Consider the following 21579-nt stretch of genomic DNA (forward strand, 5'->3'; position numbering starts at 1 on the left):
TAATTCATAATAGTCCAAAGTGGAAACATCTCAAATATCCAATGTTGAATGAACAAATATGGTATAACCATATAGTAGAATATGCACATGGTATTTTCCAGTGCTGATCTAATTTTATCCTTATATGGTTTTATTTTTATAAAAGTTTTGGAAAGCATAGAGTTCTGTGTTTGGTTTACAAATTGTCTTTTGTTATCACAAATCACTATGATTAATTTATTAAATATATCCTCTTCCTCACCTTCTTGAGAATACCTGCTTTCTGGAGTTTAGAGCTCCATATCCTCTATTTTCCTTACGCATTATAAGCCCTTGAAGCATTTTATATATTTTTTTTCCTTTTTCTCTGCATTCTATCATGCCTTTTAATATGCACCCCCCATAATACTATTCTGATCTTTTTCAGTATGAGTTATGCTCTTAATTTATCTTCAATGTATTTTTATATTCTACTATCATATTTGGGTTTACTTGAATTCCTTTATAATCTAAAACTGAATCAAAACAGTTTTCTGAGGAGAATTCTGGTACTTCCACTTGGTAAGCCTTTCAATCATCCCTGAATGATGGACCATAGGTGATATTCTTAGAATATATTTATGCATTATGAGGAGCTACCCTATCAAACTTATTACTGTATCCATTATAAAAATATTGTTGAGGGCATTATTTAATGAACCTGCCTGCATTCTTTGATGAGTTCATCAGTTAAAATCCTCCCACCAGGGCTTCCCTGGTGGTGCAGTGGTTGAGAGTCCCCCTGCCGATGCAGGGGACACAGATTCGTGCCCCGGTCTGGAAAGATCCCACGTGCCGCAGAGTGGCTGGGCCCATGAGCCATGGCCGCTGGGCCTGCGCGTCCGGAGCCTGTGCTCTGCAAGGGGAGAGGCTGCAGTGGTGAGAGGCCCGTGTACCGCAAAAAAAAAAAATCCTCCCTTATACTAATAATATAGTTGTGTGTTTTTTTCCTTAACTTTGCTTGGCTGTTTGAAAGCTTAAAACTAAAAGTGTGCCTCAAACTAAAAGTGTTTCCAAGGTTAAATATTAATCAACTTATGCCAAATATATTATAAAGAAAACTATGTCAAAGGGGGAAATGAGGAACAACTTATTTCTAAAGCAAAAGAGATGCTATCCTGAATAATATTTTTTAAATGCCTTGAGAAGGTACGAAGGCAATTTAGAAGCTGCTGACTTGAGTGGAATGCTCTGGAGACCTTTTGAACAGGAGAAGCCATTGTGAAAGGGTCATGTGACCTGTGGTCCTCCTCAAACTGAAACAGGTCAAAGATGCAAGGGGGAGCTTAAAGATGAGATGACTGTGTCTGTGTGTGGGTATCCCTCCAAGAGCACATACGTGTTAGGATAAAAAAAAAAGTCTATGACATGTGAAGAGACAAAAAGGCACTTAGTGTAATATTTTTGAAATTCCAGTTTTCATAATTCTTAGAAGAATAAAGGGAAATAAAGATCATTTGCAAAGATCGCCAATGGCCACAGGTACTGGAATCCAAACGAGAAGTACTGATGTGTGTGAAGCAGTCATTGCATGAACCTTTTCTTTGATATAATATGATCAGCTTATCTTATTCTAAACTAGGATATATTAATGGTTCATAACATTTTAAGATTCAGATGAATCCTCTGAGTCACGCAGTACAACACATGAATAAGAAAATGTGCCAGTTCATGTCACCTAGCTATAGATATATTCAGTGAAAGATGCTTTGGTCACTTCTGACCCAACATTATATATTTTCGTGTCATCTGAATAAAGCCTACATTTTGTTCACACACGTAAGGTTTGTACTCAGTGAAGGAGTGTTACACAGCAAAGATTTGCTAAAGGAGCGTAAAGAAAGAAACCATCTTAATTAATGTCAGTTTTAGAAAATAACCTGAATCTGCTGTGTAGCATTTCACCTGAATATAGGAGTACAGGCATCTCTGTACATAGATTTGTGCACCTTTAATTTTGTCAGACTCAAACCTGCTTTCATACACCTCATCATGTAATCAAATAAAGGGCACATGTAGGCATGATAAACAGTATTTGGAGTTAAATGTTCGGTGACAGTATTCTTTCAATCCTACAGTTGATACTTATTTGCTTTGATGAAAAAGTTTAAATACCGAAGATCTCGCAGTGCAAACAAATATACATTGAAAGTGAAGAGTAGCGATCATTTTGTCAAAATGTTTTTTTAACTCATTAGATTTTCAGTATTGGATGAATAAAAGTTGGACATTAAAAAGGAGTTTTACAGTTGAGTGGTGCCCCTGCCTCTAGAAAAGACTGTGTATATTTGTAGGCACTATTTTCATACAACTTGAACTCTCTCATCATTCTATCCTGTAGATGTTAGTAAACTATCTGAAGAAAGTATCAAGAGTTGCTCAGATTTCCTTAGTTCTCATACAATATGGTTATCTGAAGACAAGGCCAAAGAGACCCTACTTCAGAAGATAATGGATGGAAAGAAGTTGTAGGGAACCATTTATTTAAGTTCAGTTACTGCAGGATATATACTTGTCAAGGAGAGAGATGTGGAGGAGTGATTTAACAGTTTGCAATCTACGGAACAACTATGACAGAAATACGTGGGAAGGTGTAGGAAGTAACGGCTTACTCTGAATAAGGTGAAGATTTAAGAATGGATTCTAAGGGAAAATGTGAGGCAGAAGATGGGATAACATGCCATTAGTTAACTATTAGGGGCTACATAGGATATTTTAAAGGGTAGAGAAAATAGGAGACTGTGATGTGGCAGAAGGACAACAAAGATAAAGAGAATTAGAGCAGAAAAATGAATGCTTTATGACACAGAACAAATTATTCATAAAAGCCAATTTTGGATTACCCAACAGAAAGAAGAAGCATGTGCCTAAGGCACTCACAAAACAGCTACACCAAAAAGAAGGATAAAGGGCAAAAAGCAAAGGGAAAAATAGAGAAAGAAAGATAGAATTTTAAAAGAATTTTATATTCTAAAGTAAACAGAATAACATCAAAGGGATTTTCATAGACAAAAATCAAGTCTTGATGGGCTTTCTTATACCCATCGTTTATTGTTTTTAATTTTTAAATTTTGAATTATATGTGGGAGGAGTTTATTTTTGTGTGTGTGATTAAGGCCTTAAAACTCACAATCTGACTCTCATCAGAAAAAATAAATAGGAAAGAAAAGTGTATCCATCAGAGATTGAGGTTATGCACGGGGGCTTCTTAGAAGGGCATAGTCTTCCACTCAAATTTGGAAGGAACAAAAAATAGGTGGATTATTGGAGAAGAGTCTAGAGGGAATTTAATTCTGAGGAGTAGCATGAAAAAAAAGAAAACAATTAGCAATAAATAAGACACGAGTGAGGGTCTCTAAGAAAAAAAGAAAGATATTAACTAGAAAAAGAATATGAAATTTACTGGTCAGGAAAGCCAGGCTGAAGTGATATTAGACAGAGAGAAAAATAGGTTTGGGAAGACAGAAACTAGACTAGCCCAAAAAAATTTGAAAGAAAAGAAAGCAAAAACTGAAGAAGTCACACTACCTGATTTTAAGACTTACTACGTACTACAGTAATCAAGACTGTGTGGTATTAATGAAATAATAAATGCACAGATCAGTGGAATGGAATAGAGAACCCAGAAACAGACCCACATAAATACAGTCAACTGATTTTTTACTTTTCTCCATTGAATTGCTTTTGTGCCTTTCTCAAAAATCAGGTATTTTGTTTGTTTTTATTTGTAAATATTCATCAAACCGTGATCCTACACCTCAGCAAACTCTCTGACAAAGGATGTGAAGCCAAAATAAATAAAAAACTTTCAACAGAAAATGAACAGTAAGAAAACAATCCAATTAGAAACTGGGCCAGAACATGAACAGACACTTCAAAGAAGATATACAGATGGCAAATAAGTACAATTGACCCTTTAAAAACGTGGGTGTGAACTGTGCAGGTCTACATATATATGGATTGTTTTCAATAAATATCTACTATGGTACTGCAAAATTCACAGGTGGTTTACTCTGTGGATTTGGAGGGCCGACTTTAAACTTATACATGGATTTTCGACTGAGCAGGGGTTCATGACCCAACCCCTACATAGTTCAAGGGTCAACTATACATGAAAAGATGGTCAACATCATTAGCCATTAGAGAAATGCAAATTAAGACCATGATGAGATACTGCTATACACCTATTAGAATGGCCAAGATAATACAAAAATACTAACAGTTCTGAATTCTGATGAGCATGTGGAGAAACCGCATTTCTCACGCATTGTGACAGTAATGTAAAATAGTTTAGTTACACTGGAAAACAGTTTGGCAGTTTGTAATCAAGTTAAATGTACACTTACCATACAACCCAGCAATTGTACTCTTGGGCATTTATTCTAGAGAAATAAAGACTTATGCTCACCCAAAAACCTATACACGAATGTTCATTGCAGCTTTATTTGTACTATCTCCAAAATGGAAACAAACAAAATATCCTTCAAGGAGTGAATCTATAAGCAAACTGGTATACCTATACAATTTACTATGATTTAGCAATAAAAAGGGTTAAGTCCTGCTACACAAAATAGTTAAATGAATCTCAAGGGTATTTCACTGAATGAAAAAGAGCCAACCTCAGATGTTCACATACTGTATGGTTCAATTTATATAACAATTTTGAATTGACATTTATAGTAATGGAGACCAGAACAGTGGTTGCCAAGGGTTAGAGTTGGGGGGAAGAGTGTGATCATGAAGGGGTAACCTGAGGGAGTTTCCTTATGGTGATGGAACTGTCTGTATCCTGATTACAGAGGTATAGAGTTACATTGCTTACTCTAATTTACATGTGTGATAAACTTTCATAGAACAACACACACACACACATATGAAAATGCATGTAGTAGAAACTGGTGAGATTTGACTAAGGTCTGCGCTTGTGTTACTAATACTGTACCAATGTCAGTTTCCTAGTTTTGATAATATACAATAGTCGATATTATCATTGGGGGAATCTGGGTGAAGAGTACATGAAAGCTGTTCATTCTTCAATTTATTCTGGGTAATTAAACTAATTCAAAATAAAAAGGTATAAAAGAGTAATAGGGATCATCTAAAATTTACTGAGCAGAGAAGCAATGATACTCTAAAATTACTCCAATAATCTATTTATAAGAATTTCTCCAACAATCTATTTTTAAGAATTGAGACAAGAAGTTAGACTCCATTTTCTTCTAAGAATGATCATAAAAGTCCATTTAAGTACCTAGGTCAACTGAAGAAGCATGAATTCTATAATATAAAATAAAGCTAAAATACAACTTTAATACTACATTCACATTTGCAAGGAGATGATTATAAGAGAAATATGGGGTTAGAAAGAGGATATATTGTTTGAAAACTGGTTGCCATTATTCCTCTCCCTAAATGCACACTTTTGTGTAGTCACTTCTTACACTGATCCTGGTCTTGGCCATGTGACTTGCTTTGGTCAATGGGACAGCTGCAAGCAGAAACTTGAAAAAGAGGCTTGAACACAGGGGAAAAAGGAGTAGGGAGGGTGTTAGGGATTTAAAGATAGAGGAGAAAGGAATGAAATATTCATTTTGCATGGTAGAAAGTTAATTGACAGAGGAAATTCAGTAGGATTCAACTTGTGAGTTGAGGTTATAAATATAAAGTGAGACCAGTCATCATGATTCTGGTGTGTGTGTGTGTGTGTGTGTGTGTGTGTGCACGCGCATGCACACGCATGTGCACGCGCGTTTGTGTCTCCTATCCATGCTCAGCTGACCAGGTGTAGGTAGAGAGTAGGCAGAGAACTGGTTTAAATAGAGTTGGGGTGTTGACAGGCAAAAAATGTGGAGGAAGAGAGGACCAAGGGATTTGCAGCTGTGTGGGAAGGGCAGACCACTGTGATGGACCTTGGATGTCACTCTGGGTAAGAAGGGAGAAACAGGAAGGCTGTTATCAGGGCAAGAGAAAAAACAGTGGAGACAGTAAGTTATCAACACCTCTGGAATCAAAGAATTGTTGGAGCAGGTGGTATTAGAGGATACAAGCCAGGGAAGTGGGATGGGGAATGGTACGCACAGAGCAGAAAACCTAAAATCGAGATTTGAAAGTTGTTGGAAGTAAGGAGGTGAAGAAACTGGAAGTCCAAGGTGTTAGATGAATTTTCTGCTCGGATAACGATATTGCACTCCATGAACACAGTAAGCCATGTGATAAATCATTTCAAATGTGATGGGTATGACCATACAGTGAAGGAGTGGCTAATGGTACGGTCTCAAAGCATGAGCTTCTGTGGTTTGTGAGGAGGCGGGAGGAAAGAAAGTGATCTAGAAGTGACAGTGAAGACCATGGAGGGGATGTAAACCATTAATTTATACATTAATTTTTAAAATGTTTATTACTTTTCCAGTCTGTTTGAGTACTGGGAACAGATCAGTGAACAACCATCCAGGTCCAGTGGTGGGAAAATTTGTGTCAGTATTCCAGAAAAATTTAACTTTTGCATATATATATATATATATATATATATATGATAAATGTGTATAAAACTCAAACACATTTTATGTATGTACCTCAAAGACAGGGTCTAGTGATCACTATTTATTATGAGTTGTAAATCTTTTGGAAAGAATTAAGGGGAGGTAGTTACAGGATCCATTAGAAAAGGAACTCCGTCTTCTCAAGGGAGACAAGTTTAAGTAAAAAGATAAAGAGTACAATGAAGAGATGCAGGATATAAAATATTTTGCTAACGACAGGCAGTGGATTCCAAAGCATACAGTGGAAGGGAGATCAGAGGTGAGTGAGAAATCAAGGCTGATTGGTGGATATATGGACAATAAGTAGAGTATAAAGGCTGTTTTTATTGAGGTGATCCAAATAAACAAGGCTCTCAGTCATATGGGATTAATCCCAGTAGCCTCTTAAGGGAAGATAATCAATTCCAGCTTGGGGACTGGGTTCTTAGATAGAGTTTAGTGATAGGAATATGAACATAGGTAGTAAGAGCCATGATAATTCAGATAATGAAGAACTAATTTATTGTTGGGAGCTATCACTGAAAGCTTCAAGTCTAAGACGTCATAGTCTGCTTAGATATGATTAAGAGGAAATGAGAGCAAGGAATAGAGGTGGCTACATAATAATTACCACTATTGCTAGTTAATGTTATTTGTGTAAGAGATTTACAATCCATGATGAATGTTAAGTATGTAGGCAGTACCTTTGAGGTGTAGATATATAATTTATTGTTACAAGTTTGCATATACCTACGATATATTAATATGTATTTGTGTAATAGTGGAGCAAAGTTCAAAGTAAAGTTAAATTTACTCTGGCGATACTGACATTAATATTCTCTAAAAAGTGCATTGAATTTGTCACATGATAACTATAGAAATAGACAATGAAATGAATTATATAACACCTCTAAAACTGGAAGCATTAGATGCTTTTATAAACTTGTCAGACATTGGATCAAAGATAATCAAGAAAAAAATGTCAAATGTCCACTTTCTTTTATAGCAGCCATGGCTTCACATAAAGATATCTTTTGTGTTTCTAGGCTAAAACACTTCACCTTTTAGAATACATATTTAGATAATCACCATGAATTTCCAACAGTAACTTTAAGTCTTAAATTTATGGGTAAGAAAGTTTTACTTGGACGTGTATTCAGACAATAACACATAAAATTACTATAATTAACTCATTCGACATCTTTAGTTTTTAAATGTCCTGAATTACTTAGCATAAGAAAAAACAAGTTTTGGATCTCTTTGTATCTGTCTGTATACTTAGGAAATCACATAATATAGGTATGCTTCTTTCTAACCAGAAGTAAAAAAATTAAATATAAGCAGGGTAGGATATAACAGACACATCTTAGTATAATTATTTCTATTTGTTATTACTGAATAGCATTTTAGACTGTTCCTTGCTAATGCATATTATCCTAAAATCCATCATATTCTTCCTTATGCAAGGCAAAAAACAAACTGACACCATAACCCCAAACCAAACTGAAACGGAACCATCACAGGAAAGTTCATTCTTCATGTGAAAACTGCTCTAAACTATGCTAATTGGATGGTTTATGTGTGACAGATACCTACAGGCTACTGATAATACTCAAATACCAATGAAAAAATTATCTTTGGAAAGATGACAGACTCAGCACCATTTTTAATATCCACGTCGTTGGTGGCTTATTACCCCAATGGTTCTACTTATTTACAAGAATGGAGAACTAGGATGCACTCACAGCATCTCAGAAAGTCAGTCACCCTCAGTGATAGTTGCTTTGCACCTCTAGAGGTAAGGAATTAATATTGTGATCAATGGCCAGGTTAGAGAACTTGTCTAATAATTTATAAATTGTAGAAAACCAGCAACACCTTCTTCTATACTGTAAGCTCCACTAGGGCTAGGCTTTGTTTGTCCAATTCAGTGCTGTATCCCCAACTCCAGGGATAAGAGTTACTGAGTGACTGGTAAAAATTGAATAAATGAATAATCAATTTTAAAGATAGAAAGCAATTTGTAATAATTCCACGGGCAAATCTACTAAATGATTCAAGAAATTATGGGCCAAATCAGAAGAGATGACTTTTCTAGAAGGTGAAATCCTGCTAGAGGCAATGCTTCCTGCAGGATCCATTCTAGGTTAAGAGGTAACCGAAGGCCAGACCAGGGAATAATCATTTCATGTTCCTTGACTGAAGAAGGTCTGGTTCATTTCCTACCCAGGACACACGTTAACAAGTTCTGCTCTTATTGATACACGTTAATATTTTGTACAAACTCATGCCAGATACTGTGAAGAAACGGTATTTAAAATTTCTATGAAAACATGTCCCTAAATAAATGCAATTTAGATTAGATGATATTTAAAATATTTGAGATAGTCAAACATTTATGCACTGCTTTAATACTAGTATTACACTAGTATATACTAGTGTAATACTAGTATATACATCAACATTTGGATATACACACACAAACACGTGTAAGCATACTATACATATGATCAAACCTTAAATATACAAGTATATGTGAATATAAATGGAAATCAAAGAAGATGTAACAATTGATATATTATCCATGGGACAGGATAAATTGATCACAACAGGTCAATTTTAGAATGCTACTATGTCTTTTAATATAACATAATTATGTTTCAAGCATTGCTCTAGCAGTCTATTAATATATACCTTGGGTGCCTTTTCAAGTATAAGAAGGCAAGCTGGGGGGTTTTACAATACAAGACAGGTATTAATGTACCAATAATTCACGCCCTTGAGTCTTAATACTTCCTACGTTGCTATGCTTTAAAACCATTAATATTGTACAATATGTCCTTCATCTCTAATATATCCAATTTTGCATATGTATCATAAAGGACATGACATATATTATTAACAAAATATATTATAAATACTAACCTCCCTTTTTGTAACTTATTTGGTGCTATCTCATCATTACTAATTTTATAGTAAAGAAATAAATTTCTCACAATTTGGAGTTCACGTTGGTGCACTATCTGACCAAAGAAATTAATAGTACCTACTATTAAAAGAGGATAACTCACCATTAAGAGAATCTTAATATTTTACATTTCCTTTTTCTTAATTTTAACTGTTCCCTTTATTCATAGCATTCTGTTTCTCTCATCTCATCCAGGCTGGGGGTTATATTGCCCAATGAATTATTAAATTAAGAAGGAAGCAATGTTGGTGGGCAGGAAGGAACACTCAGTTCTCTTCAATGGACATCACCTGTTACATGAACAATGAGAAGGCATCCCTCACTCTACAGCATTTCCTGGAATGCCAGTTGATGAATCTGGTTGGAAAAGCTTTTTTATAAAGTTCACATTGGTGTTCCAGTATAAAGAGAATGAGCTTTATGCCTTCCAGGTGTCTCAAAATATAACAGGTGATTTGCTTTCTCCTTCTCTCATAACTCATAATGCCTCAGCAATTCCTAGTGTCTTCATCTTCCAAATCTATCCAAAATACAAGCAATTCTCATTACCGTCACTGTTCCCATTGTGGCTCAAACCTTCACTGTCTTTTGCCTGGATGGTTGCAGTAGCCTCCCAACTGCTCTTCCTGCTTTTACCCTTGTCTCCCCAGCCCTCCTCTGTCACAGTTTAATCTAAAAACAGTAACCAGAGTCATCTTGTTAGAGTATAAAACAGATTATGTGACTCTTCTGCTCAAAACTCTCCAGTGTTTTCCCATCTCATTGAGAATAAAGGTAAAAGACATTCAAATGGGCTACAAGGCTGTGTGTTGTGTGCCGCATACATGTTTAACTGCCTTATCGCTACTATTCACTTGTCTACTCCAGTCACACTGGCCTTCTTGTTGTTCCTTAGTCATATAAGTCCTGCTACCACCATAGGGGAGCTCACTGCTCAGAAAAGCTTGGAATGTTCTTCTCCTAGATATTGTCTTGGCTTACTGCCTCACCTACTTAAGATTACCCAAATATCAACTTCACAGTGAGAATTTCCCTGACCATCCTGTTTAAAATTGCAATTCCTTCCTATGCCCACCACTCCTTTCCACTTTTCATATTTTATATTTTCTTTACCAAACTTAACACCCCCAAATACTATATATAATAGTTTATTATTATTATTTTTAATTTGCCTTATTTTCTGCCTTGCAATAGAATGTCATCTACATGAGTACAGGAGTTTTTGTCTATTTTGTTCACTGATAGAGCTTAGTGACTAGAGCAATGCACATAACAAAGTATCCAATACATATTTGTTGGGTCTACAAATAATTTTTGAAAAAAACAAATGTATAAGGTTAACCACAAAGCAGGTACTATTTTGTATCCTATCAACCTGACTGCAGTCAGCAAAACTGATTCTCATCAGTAAGTATAGTCAATGCTACTATGAAATTGAAGTCCTTAGTGTTTTTTCTATTGTTTAAATGAAATCATTATTATTGAATCAGCTTTCCACTAATGGAGGCACTAATTTACTGTACTTGCATTTTAACAGCTACCTTTATAGGCATTAACTTCCATGCAAATCAGTTATTTGACTTACAGATATCGCTAACGGCAAATAGGACTTAATAGGCTCCAAAAGTATTGCAACAGATGTCAAGGATGAGAAGTGAGAAGGGGCAAGGGAAAAAAAAAAAGCAGTTGAATGGCCATCTAATATCAGCACAGAGTTTCTATTATTATGCCATCCAAATAATTTTGATAACATTACAGGGCTTGTAGTAGTTGCCTTATTAATATGTCGTGAGGAAAAAAAAAACATTACCTGAAAAATATTTACAAGGTGCCTATACTGGACTGGGCAGATCAAAGTACTACAACAAACAGAGTGGGAATATAATTTTTCAAATAAAATAGAAATTTATTTTCTTATTTCTGACTAGTCCAGAGAAAGCTGCAGGTGAACTGGAGGAAGGGATTGGGGGTGGCTTTACATCAAGCAAGCTGATGATCACACTGTCATTTTCAACGATTGGTTTCTAAGGTTACTCTGGCTATGGTCATTAATATCTCATCCCACCACATGGGAGAAAGAATATAGAAATGTGCATATCATTTCAACTTATATTCTATTGCAGAGAACTTAGTGACGTAACCACACTTAACTTAAAGCAAGGCTGAGAAACACCACTTAGATAGAAAGCCAGGTGTCCAATTCACATGGAAGAAGGAGAAAGCGAGTTCTGGTGAACAGCTAGCAGTCTCTGCCACAGTTTGGCCTTTTGCGCACCAAATATCTGTGCCATCCTTCTTTTCACATGTACAGTATTCAGTTATACCCCCCACCCCCCACCCCCGCAAAAAGAAGACACAAATTCTCACTCATTTACTGCTTGTATCTCGCAGTCCATGATCTCTGCATGATGCACAATCTGCTCCACTGGGTTGAAAGGTGTCTCTTGTGTTCTAGTGACCAACCAAATAAAAGACAAGCTTTCTGCCTTCTCTACTATCACAGATAAAATGTACAATGATGAAGCAGGGCACAATACTGCAATACAAACTCCAGTACAGAAAGTAGGAAAAAATGGAAAATACACAAGAGTCACTAGCCCAAAGAGTGACAGAATCCTGGGCAGGCATCGTGAGAAACTTTGTCATTGTACTGAAGTTTTTTGATTGAATCATGCCTCTCTCACTAAGAGGAGCTCCTTTGCTTATTATTCTTTGTGGTCTCTGGCTTTGTTCCATGGCCAAGGTTTTTCCTTGTCCATTTTCCTCTATGACCACATCTGAAGTGGGAGCTGTTGTCTGTGACTACCTTCCAAACTATATAACACTAGCAGTCCACTTCCTTTGAATGTAAGTTCAGGGTCCTGAGGACTGTTCTACAGTTAGAAGAGTCAGGAGATTATTAAGGATAGGCTCATGGTTTCCTTGCCAATACAGTTCTCTCAAAAACGAGGTAGGTTTTCTGATATATTCGCTTCCAGTGAATGGAATGCAGTGGTAACCACAAATTACTTTTCTAAACATAGTTCTTAAACTTTTATTTTTCTCTCAAACATAATTTTCAAGTCATCTGAAACAATACACCTGGATATAAGGGCAGCAGATTTACTTCCCATTGTTTAGCGTCCAGAAGCTGAATTATACAAAGCACTCTGTTTCCTTCCACCCTTGTTACAAACCACTCAATTCTTGCCTTCGTAATATTGTGTTAAAATCAGTGGGGGCAGCTACACTTGGTAACATTTTGCTTGTTTCAAATCCTTTCCCCTCAAACTACAAGCTAAGTACAGGCACACAGTCTGTGTTCCAAACCTCAGAGATACAGTGTGGTATAGGCACTCATACAAATACCCAACTACCTTGGGGAGAAAAGCATCCACGGGCCAACCAGAATATCTTATCTGATATTATAAACTGCAGATGCATTGCACATTCTGTTTCAAAATTGCTGCATTTTTAAATTACTTGTAATCTCACTGAGGGCAGTAATGGAGTCTTAGAATTTTCTAATGTCTATAACACAGCCCAACACTTGTAATTCATTACATGAATATTTATTGATGATCTTATGCTTTAAAGAAACACAATTTTTATAGTCGACTGAGACATTTACTGATTTTCCTATCTAATTTTCATCACTTTATAGATTTATGTAGAATAAGACAATTAAATTATAATTTGAATGTGGATGGGAACAGGGAAAGCACTTTCTTCATGTGTATGTGTTGATTTTCTCTATTATTTATGCAACCAAATTGCCATGCATCAAGAATTCTCTACTTAGGATACAATGGTGTGTGTGTGCGTGTGTGTGTGTGTGTGTGTGTGTGTGTGCTTTAAGACTGATTTTTAAATGGTTCTGAAGAAACTAGGGGCAGGACAGGAATAAAGACGCAGAGGTAGAGAATGGACTTGAGGACACGGGGAGGGGAAAGGGTAAGCTGGGACGAAGTGAGAGAGTGGCATGGACATACATACACTACCAAATGTAAAATAGATAGGTAGTGGGAAGCAGCCACATAGCACAGGGAGATCAGCACAGTGCTACGTGACTACCTAGAGGAGTGGGATAGGGAGGGTGGGAGGGAGGGAGACGCAAGAGGGAAGAGATATGGGAACATATGTATATGTATAGCTGATTCACTTTGTTATAAAGCAGAAACTAACACACCATTGTAAAGCAATTATACTCCAATAAAGATGTTAAAAAAAGACTGATTTTAAAGCATGTATTTGAAAATTAAGGTAGCAATCAATGATTACAAATTAAAACACATGTAAGTTTCCACTTTTTTATAAATGATTATTCAAAAGACCATTGAAGTACTACTTTTAATTATTCATAGAAACCTCATAGAGTGTCAGTGCATCCAGACTAAGAATGCCCCAGATATTGTCCAGAGATTCTTATTAGCATTTAGTAAACGTGGGTCTTGATCTGCATATTTTACATTAATTATGATTTCCAGGTATACAATTTTCTGGTGAGGAGCTAATTAGATGGTCTTAGCAGGTAATATCCAATTCAGGAAGAGTTATAGGGCTAGGGATATGACAACAACCAAAGGATATTCAAGGCTGAGCCAGGGGTTAGAAGGGAAGGGCGGACTCTAAATACAAAAAGAATATATTCTAAATTCTTCCTTCTCTGGTGAACAGCAGAGTCTATCAATATTTTTTTAATTAAAAACTATGTGGCATTGGGCTCCCCTGGTGGCGCAGTGGTTAAGAGTCTGCCTGCCAATGCAGGAGACAGCGGTTCGATCCCTGGTCTGGGAAGATCCCACATGCCGCGGAGCCACTGAGCCTGTGTGCCACAACTACTGAGCCTGTGCTCTAGAGCCCACGAGCCACAACTAGTGAGCCCGCGTACCACAACTACTGAAGCCCGTGCGCCTAGAGCCCATGCTCTGCAACAAGAGAAGCCACCGCAATGAGAAGCCTGCACATTGCAACGAAGAGTAGCCTCCGCTCACCACAACTACAGAAAACCTGCACGCAGCAACGAAGACCCAACACAGCCAAAAATAAACAAAATAAATAAAAAATTAAAAAATAATAAAAAATAAATAAATTAAAAAACAAAACTATGTGGCTCCAATATAAGAGTATATGACCCAGCATAGCACAGTTTCTACCACCATCATCTAACCAAGGCAAATAACCTCTCCCCTTAAGTCACTAAGCCAGTTCCAATGACCTACAAAATTTTAAGCAAGACACTAGTTTTAGACATATCTACACAGTATGGATCCATGAGCAATCATAAATTACAGCTCCGTGCTTTGATTATAACTTTGAAAGGTCTATCAATAGCCACCAAAGAAACAATCAATCTCTCCCTATTTGTCAATATTTATCCACTACCTCAGCTTCAAAACTGGTATAATTTCTTTGTCTTTGATGATGACAGTGAGCTCTTGACACTGATGGGAAATTTGAAATGTAAAGGATTTTTGGCATCAATCAGAAGCAATTTTGATCTGTTATATCAATATCTACTGGGTCTCAATTGGAAGACAGTATTTGGATATCAGGGTTATGGAGAAAAGCTTTCAAGTCAAATTGTTTGAAATTATTCTAAGTAGGGCTGAGTCTACTGGGAATCCTTTTTTTTTTTTTTTTTAACACAGTTTGATTTAAACACTTTGAATGATTAAGACATTTGAAGATATATTTTAGAATGGACCACAGCCTTCTATTAAAATCCTCATCTAAGCCAAAAGTGATAAAAAATTAAAATTAGATAAATGTTAAAAGTTCACTTATGTAAGTCCTAGAGATCTACTGTACAAAACAGTACCTATAGATAACAGAACTGTTAGCATACTTAAAATTTTTCTAATAGGCTAGATCTTATATTAAGTGTTCTTATAAAAATAACAATAATAAAGAGGGCAGGAGGAAACTTTTAGAGGCAATAGATACGCTTATGCATTGACTGTAATGGTTTCATGGGTATATATTTATCTTCAAACTCATCAAGTTGTTTATACTAAATATGCACAGCTTTCTGTATGTCAATCATACTCCAAAATAAAGTAGTTTTAAAAAATTCCAGTAATCTATTATAATAAATATTTATGAAATACGGTTGCATAATATAGAAACATAATAAAATTAAGAATTACATGATTGATTATTCCAGATAACCAAATGGTACGCACATGAGTATTAAAACATATCTTAAATTGTCACTATTTTAGACAGAAATAGGTTTAAAATGTATTATTTAGAGCCATGTTTTCTCATTCAGAATATCACAAACATTAGTGATCTGTATCTTTGTAACTCAAGTGGATTATGCTATTTATCCATTAATGCTCTGTAATTGTCAAGGTCTAGACAGGAGACAGAACTTGCACTTAACATTTTAACAGCAAGAATTTAATATATGGGATTGTTAACTATGCATAAAGTTGTTAGCTAGATGACTATAAAGAGAAAGCAAGAACATTAAGGTATCATGGAGAAAGCCGCCGCAGGAAAGAGCTACCACCCATAGGACTGAGTGAACAAAGGGACTGCAGTGGCATTATTGAAACGTAAAACCTTGGTGGGGGCACTACAGAGCTGAAACTCAGCCACTGAGGAAGGGGCATGTGATTGCTAGTACTGATGTTCCTCATCTTGGAAAAGAGGCCATGCAGAGTTGGGAACACAGAGCTCTGAGAAGGGGGCACCTGTTTGCTGGAACTAATGTCTTTGATGATGGACGGCATGATGCAGCTGTTTCTGCGAGCACTGGAAAAACTGTCAACTGGATTCAGCTGCTGTGATGAGAATAAACTGATGCTGCTGAGGTGAAGTGCTGCTAGGGGATATCCACTGGAACCGCAAGTCCAGAAGCAGCCCACAGGAAGGGAACAGGAAGAAGCAGGCCCCTCTACCTCCCCTAGCCTTGTGGTCTCCTGCAGGCACCCACTATTACCAAAGCCTAATAGAGAGTCAGACAGCAAAGCAAAAATGTGGTTTGCAAAGTTCCAGCTCCAGCATCACAAAAAAGATACAGGAGGGCGAGTTTGGTACTGAGAGAAAATAGCATAATGACTGGCACATGGCCTTAAGAGATAAACTACAGATAGAACAGAGTACACCCTTTCAAAGAACCCTCCCAGGAAACCTGTTGACTTTTCTGTAAGCACCTTACATGCTCTCTCTTCTAAATATGTTATCCATGATTCAAGGAAGAGTGGGGAAAGTTTGTTAAAGGTACCTGTTTTACCCATGACCCCCAAAACAATAGTGTCCACCTTTAATGCAAGTTCATCTTTCTCTTACAAAATAAATTACAATGGCTCAGTGATAATTGTTCACAGAAATTTTGAGGAGTCACTATCACTTATATTTGGAATCTGGGCATGGATTAAAATATTAAAGTGATCAGAAATCTGACTGATGATCTTTAATCCCTTAGTTAGCTGAAGCAATCAGGGTATTGGATACCAGCTCTTTTTATCTTATTTGTATACCTAACAGGATGGAATAATCATCCAAAAATACAAAATACAGGTATTTTGATAGCAAAAATATAATAAATTTATCTCTCTGGAATTAAGATCAAAGCATATGGTATTGTATAGGACTTTGCTTACCATAAATTGGATTAATTCTTACAATTTGTGAATTGCCAAGAAGCATTTAATTTGAGAAATGTTATAATATATCAAAATTTAGTGAAAAGCAAACAATTATTTCTGTCATCTTCATGCCTACTGAATTGTTGGTTTGACAATCCAGAGAGACAGCAGACCTATGGAGGGGAGAACGAAAAATCTAACTCTTTAAAATAAGTCTTTGTCTCTATCTTGCTTAAAACAGCTTCCCAATGAAGCAATTCTAGTCTGATTACATAGGCTTAATCTTGAACCTACATTTAGAAAGAACTCATTACATCAACAGAGATTAATGGAATTAGAAATGGATTTTACAGAGATTATTTAAGTAACTCTATAGTTTTATAATTAACAGGGTTTTTCTTTTAATTTCCCACTGAGCGAAAATTTATCCATGTATATTTATCAACATAGGGTGCTAATATTGTTCAAAGTACTTCTTACCTATTAACATCCCAGATTTTGCTAGTTGTATCCAATGAGGAGGAAGCCACAAAATCACCACAGGAGTGCCACGTGCAGGACCATACTGCATGGGTGTGTCCTTCGAAGGTCAAAATGCAATTGCCTTTAGACAGGTCCCATAATTTAACTGTAGTGTCACCACTTGAAGTAGCCAACTTGTTGCCACTATTTGCAAGAACATAAAAAAGTAATCAGTTAAAAAAATCAACTTGCAGTTAATTTATTATGAATGGTTGTATTCTGTGAATAACTTGTGTGTGTGTCTGAGTTATTTTTACTTTTAAGGACATATCTTTATGCCTGAATCTTATTATCTTATTTGAGTCTGCACAATTTGATACTCCCTTATATTGTTTAGTAATTCAAATTGATTAGAGAACTGCTGTTGCACAGTTTCTGTATTAATTCTATAGTTTTCCAGATTAATCCACTAAACAGCACTTTTTTAACACATACATTAGTTTCAGGGCTATGTTAGGCTCTATGGATGATAATTCAAATTGATTAGAGTAATTCAAATTGATTAGAGAACTGCTGTTGCACAGTTTCTGTATTAATTCTATAGTCTTCCAGATTAATCCACTAAACAGCACTTTTTTAACACATACATTAGTTTCAGGGCTATGTTAGGCTCTGTGGATGATATAACCTCAGAATGATGAAAATTTAGACGTGGGCTAAGACAATTTCAAACACGTAATACAACATAAAACAGTAGGCCAGCATTGTTTATGTTTGTATTAATTAAATGCTGCAGGAGTGCAGCTTGCATTTTGAAGAAATATGTGAATCAGAAATGAGAGGGCTTTGGAGCTACATCTTGAGAGATGAAAGATTTTGAAGAGCTGGGTGGTTAAGAATGAGTCATTGGATTTTCCATTTGAGTCATTAGTAGATGTTAAAAAAGCACTGACTTTCAAGTGGTGGACCCAAAAACAAGTTTAAGAAATGAGTGGGTGTCCATGACATGAAAAGAAGCATCTAGGTTTTTTTTTGTAAAATATCAACTGCAAGAAAATTTCAATGCCTTCATCTTCTCCACATCCTTCAGCATTGTTTGCTCCTTCTATGTGTTCTCTTAGTAACTTTTCTCTCACTGAATATAATGAACTGCTTATCTGCCTCCTTCCTTGTGTTTTTGATGGGGAACTGTTTCCTCTCTCTGTTTCTACAGCATCAAGCATTATGATTAACCAACTGAAGTGCTCATTAAATGCTTTCAGAATGAATAAATATATGAATGAATGAATGAAGTGATGTTATAAATGAAGAAGAAAAGTTGCCCAAAATTTCTAAGACCGTAATGGCACTTGCATCAAGACAAGCATTTTGCTTGCTTGCTTTTACTTGCTTACTTTTATGCTGAGAGAATTAAACTTTTATGAGCAGCAACCACTGGAGAGGAAGGCTCAAAGATTCTGCCAGAAAAGCAGATTATAGAGTGAAGACATTTGCATTAAAGTGATAAAAGGATATTTATTTCTTTTTCAAATTAGCAGATTTTAAAAATTACTAAAAAAAAGTACTATATAAGGGTAGTCCTTTACTAATAGGTAGATATTAAAAACTGTCCTTTGCTTTGCAACTGTTGTTTATCTGTACATGTTTGCCATTAAAATTTTTACTTTTTAATATTAAAACTGCACAATACATTTGTCTAAAGATACCGCATTATAACATCACATTGAGGGTTATAGCTTCAAAATATGAATCTGGGTAGGGGCCTGGGGGGACACAGACATTCAGTCCATGACAGTATATAAGTTAAAAATAAGGATGGTAGAAAAAAAGAATACATTTTCCTGGTCAAAATCTCAGAGGAGAATGACATAAAATGGGATACAGGCAACACTCAAAGAATTACAAGTTGACAATTTACAGAAACTGGAAGTTTAAGATGTAGAACCACAGATTCTGGAAGAAAAATGTATACCAGGTGGAATAAACAGTGTAAACAAAAAGAAATCTTCACTTAGATAAATTTTAGTCAACTGCAGAGCACCATAGGCAACAATATAAATAATTAGAAGAATAAGAAGAGAAAAAAAGAGAAGGAAACGTTATTTATTTACATAGCGCTGAACACATGCTAGAAACTCTACTAAGCACATTATATACATTTGATCCTCACAAGCATCGAATAGTTTGGGCAGCTTTATTATCTCCAAAACACTTGAACAGTATCACAGAGCTAGTAAGTGGCAGATCTGGAATTTCTTCAAAGAGCCAAGAGAAAATCAGGTTACTTTAGAATTATCAAAAGTTCCTCTCAAGACAGGCAAATAAAAATATCCTCAGCTAAACAAAGCAGTTCTCCCCTATGGGAACTACTAAGAATGTATTTCAAGGGGGGAAAAAAACAGATCCTAGAAGGAAGATCTGAAATGAAGGAAGGGTGAGCAAAGAATCTGGTAAACATGTCAGTATATCCAAACACTTATATAACATCAATAGTGCTTGAAGAAATTTAAACAAGAAAACAACAGTAATATTGACAATAACATTCCTGTGGAAGACACTACATTGATTAATTTTAAACTTTATGAAGTCAAGTCTGCATGGTAAAACGTTAAGGTTAACCACTAAAAGAACAGGAATAGAGTACATAACTTCTAGACCAGTACAAAAAACGAGAAATAGGTTTTTGTTTTAATATCCAAAATAAAGCAAGAAAGGAGAAATACAGCACTAGAATAAGTGGTAGGAATAGAAAACAAACAAGAAAAGACAGTAGAAAAAAAGTGAAACATAATAATACCAGTAAATACAAACGACCTAAACAGGAAGTTAAAAGACAAAGATTTTTCAGTTTGGCTAAAAATGAACAAGTTCAGCTACATGATGTTTACATGAGGCACACTAAACTCCTTAGGACATAAAAAGGTCAAAAGTTTAAAAAAAAAAAAAGATACCTAGCCTAAAAGGAATGGAAAAAAAAAGATGAAGTAGCTCTATTAATATCAGACAAAAAAGACCTTAGGGCAAAAATGTGTTATTAGGGATAAAAATAGTCCCTATGTAAGTAAATAAAATGATAAAATGTTTCACTCCTAGGAAGATTCTTAAACTAAATTATATAAAAATACTGAATGCATCTTAACTGATAAAAGTGACAATGTTAGCACCATAGAAACAAAAATGACCAATCTACTGTCAAAGTGAAAGGTTTATGCACCTCTCTCAATTTATTTTCTAATTCAAAATTCAAAAAGATATGGAATCTTTAAGGAATAAAAATTACAACCTTAATGGCTGTATATAAAAGCCTTTGCCAAATAACTAGTGACTATACATTCTTCTCAAGTATATATGGAACATTTATAAAAACAGACAATATAGAAACCCATAAAGCAATCTTAACAAATTGAACATATTTGTTGTCATAGAGGTTATATTTTTCTCATCACAATTCAATTGTTATAAATGAATAACAAAATCATATATTTTTAAAACCTGTATATATGTGAATTTTAAAACAGTTTTAAATAACTTACATATCAAAGAAGAAATAACAGTAGATATTTAAAAATAATTAGAACTAAATGAAAACACAACATATTAAAACTATGAAGGTGAAATAAAAATAGAATTTTAAAGGCAACTTAATTTCTTGACCTCCTAATAATGAAAATAATACAGCCTCAAAATTGTTCTGCTAAACATGAGACTTTAAGTTTAGAAAAAATATGCTATCAACTATGAAAATGGAAGATCAATAAAGACCAAAGTGGTTCTTTAAAAAAACTAAAATAAGTGTATCCCTGCTAAGGCTGAAAAAAAAGAAAAGAAAAACATCCCTCAATATGACAATCTATTAAGCCATACACTAAAGAGATTTTACAAAGGTAAAAAGTAGTGTCATTCTTTTCATTTTTCTTGAAAATTATTTTTCATAAAAAATGTTATATAAGCATGAGTGTTTTGCAGCTTATGAACAGCCTACAAATAAATCATATCAAATTTGGTTGGGTCAAGCCCATTTATACTTTACAAACAG

General features: G+C 35.3%; 1 protein-coding gene across 1 annotated transcript in view; it reads right to left on the minus strand.

The window, feature by feature from the left end:
- The window catches only part of SPAG16 (sperm associated antigen 16), an 869771-nt gene that overhangs the window by 409132 nt on the left and 439060 nt on the right, over positions 1–21579 (minus strand). Inside the window, exon 12 of the mRNA XM_033859808.2 lies at positions 17562–17747. Within this exon, the coding sequence (XP_033715699.2) occupies positions 17562–17747 (186 nt within the window). The remainder of the gene's footprint in view (positions 1–17561; positions 17748–21579) is intronic.

Source organism: Tursiops truncatus, chromosome 7 (genome assembly GCF_011762595.2).
Source record: "Tursiops truncatus isolate mTurTru1 chromosome 7, mTurTru1.mat.Y, whole genome shotgun sequence".
NCBI classification, from domain to species: domain Eukaryota; kingdom Metazoa; phylum Chordata; class Mammalia; order Artiodactyla; family Delphinidae; genus Tursiops; species Tursiops truncatus.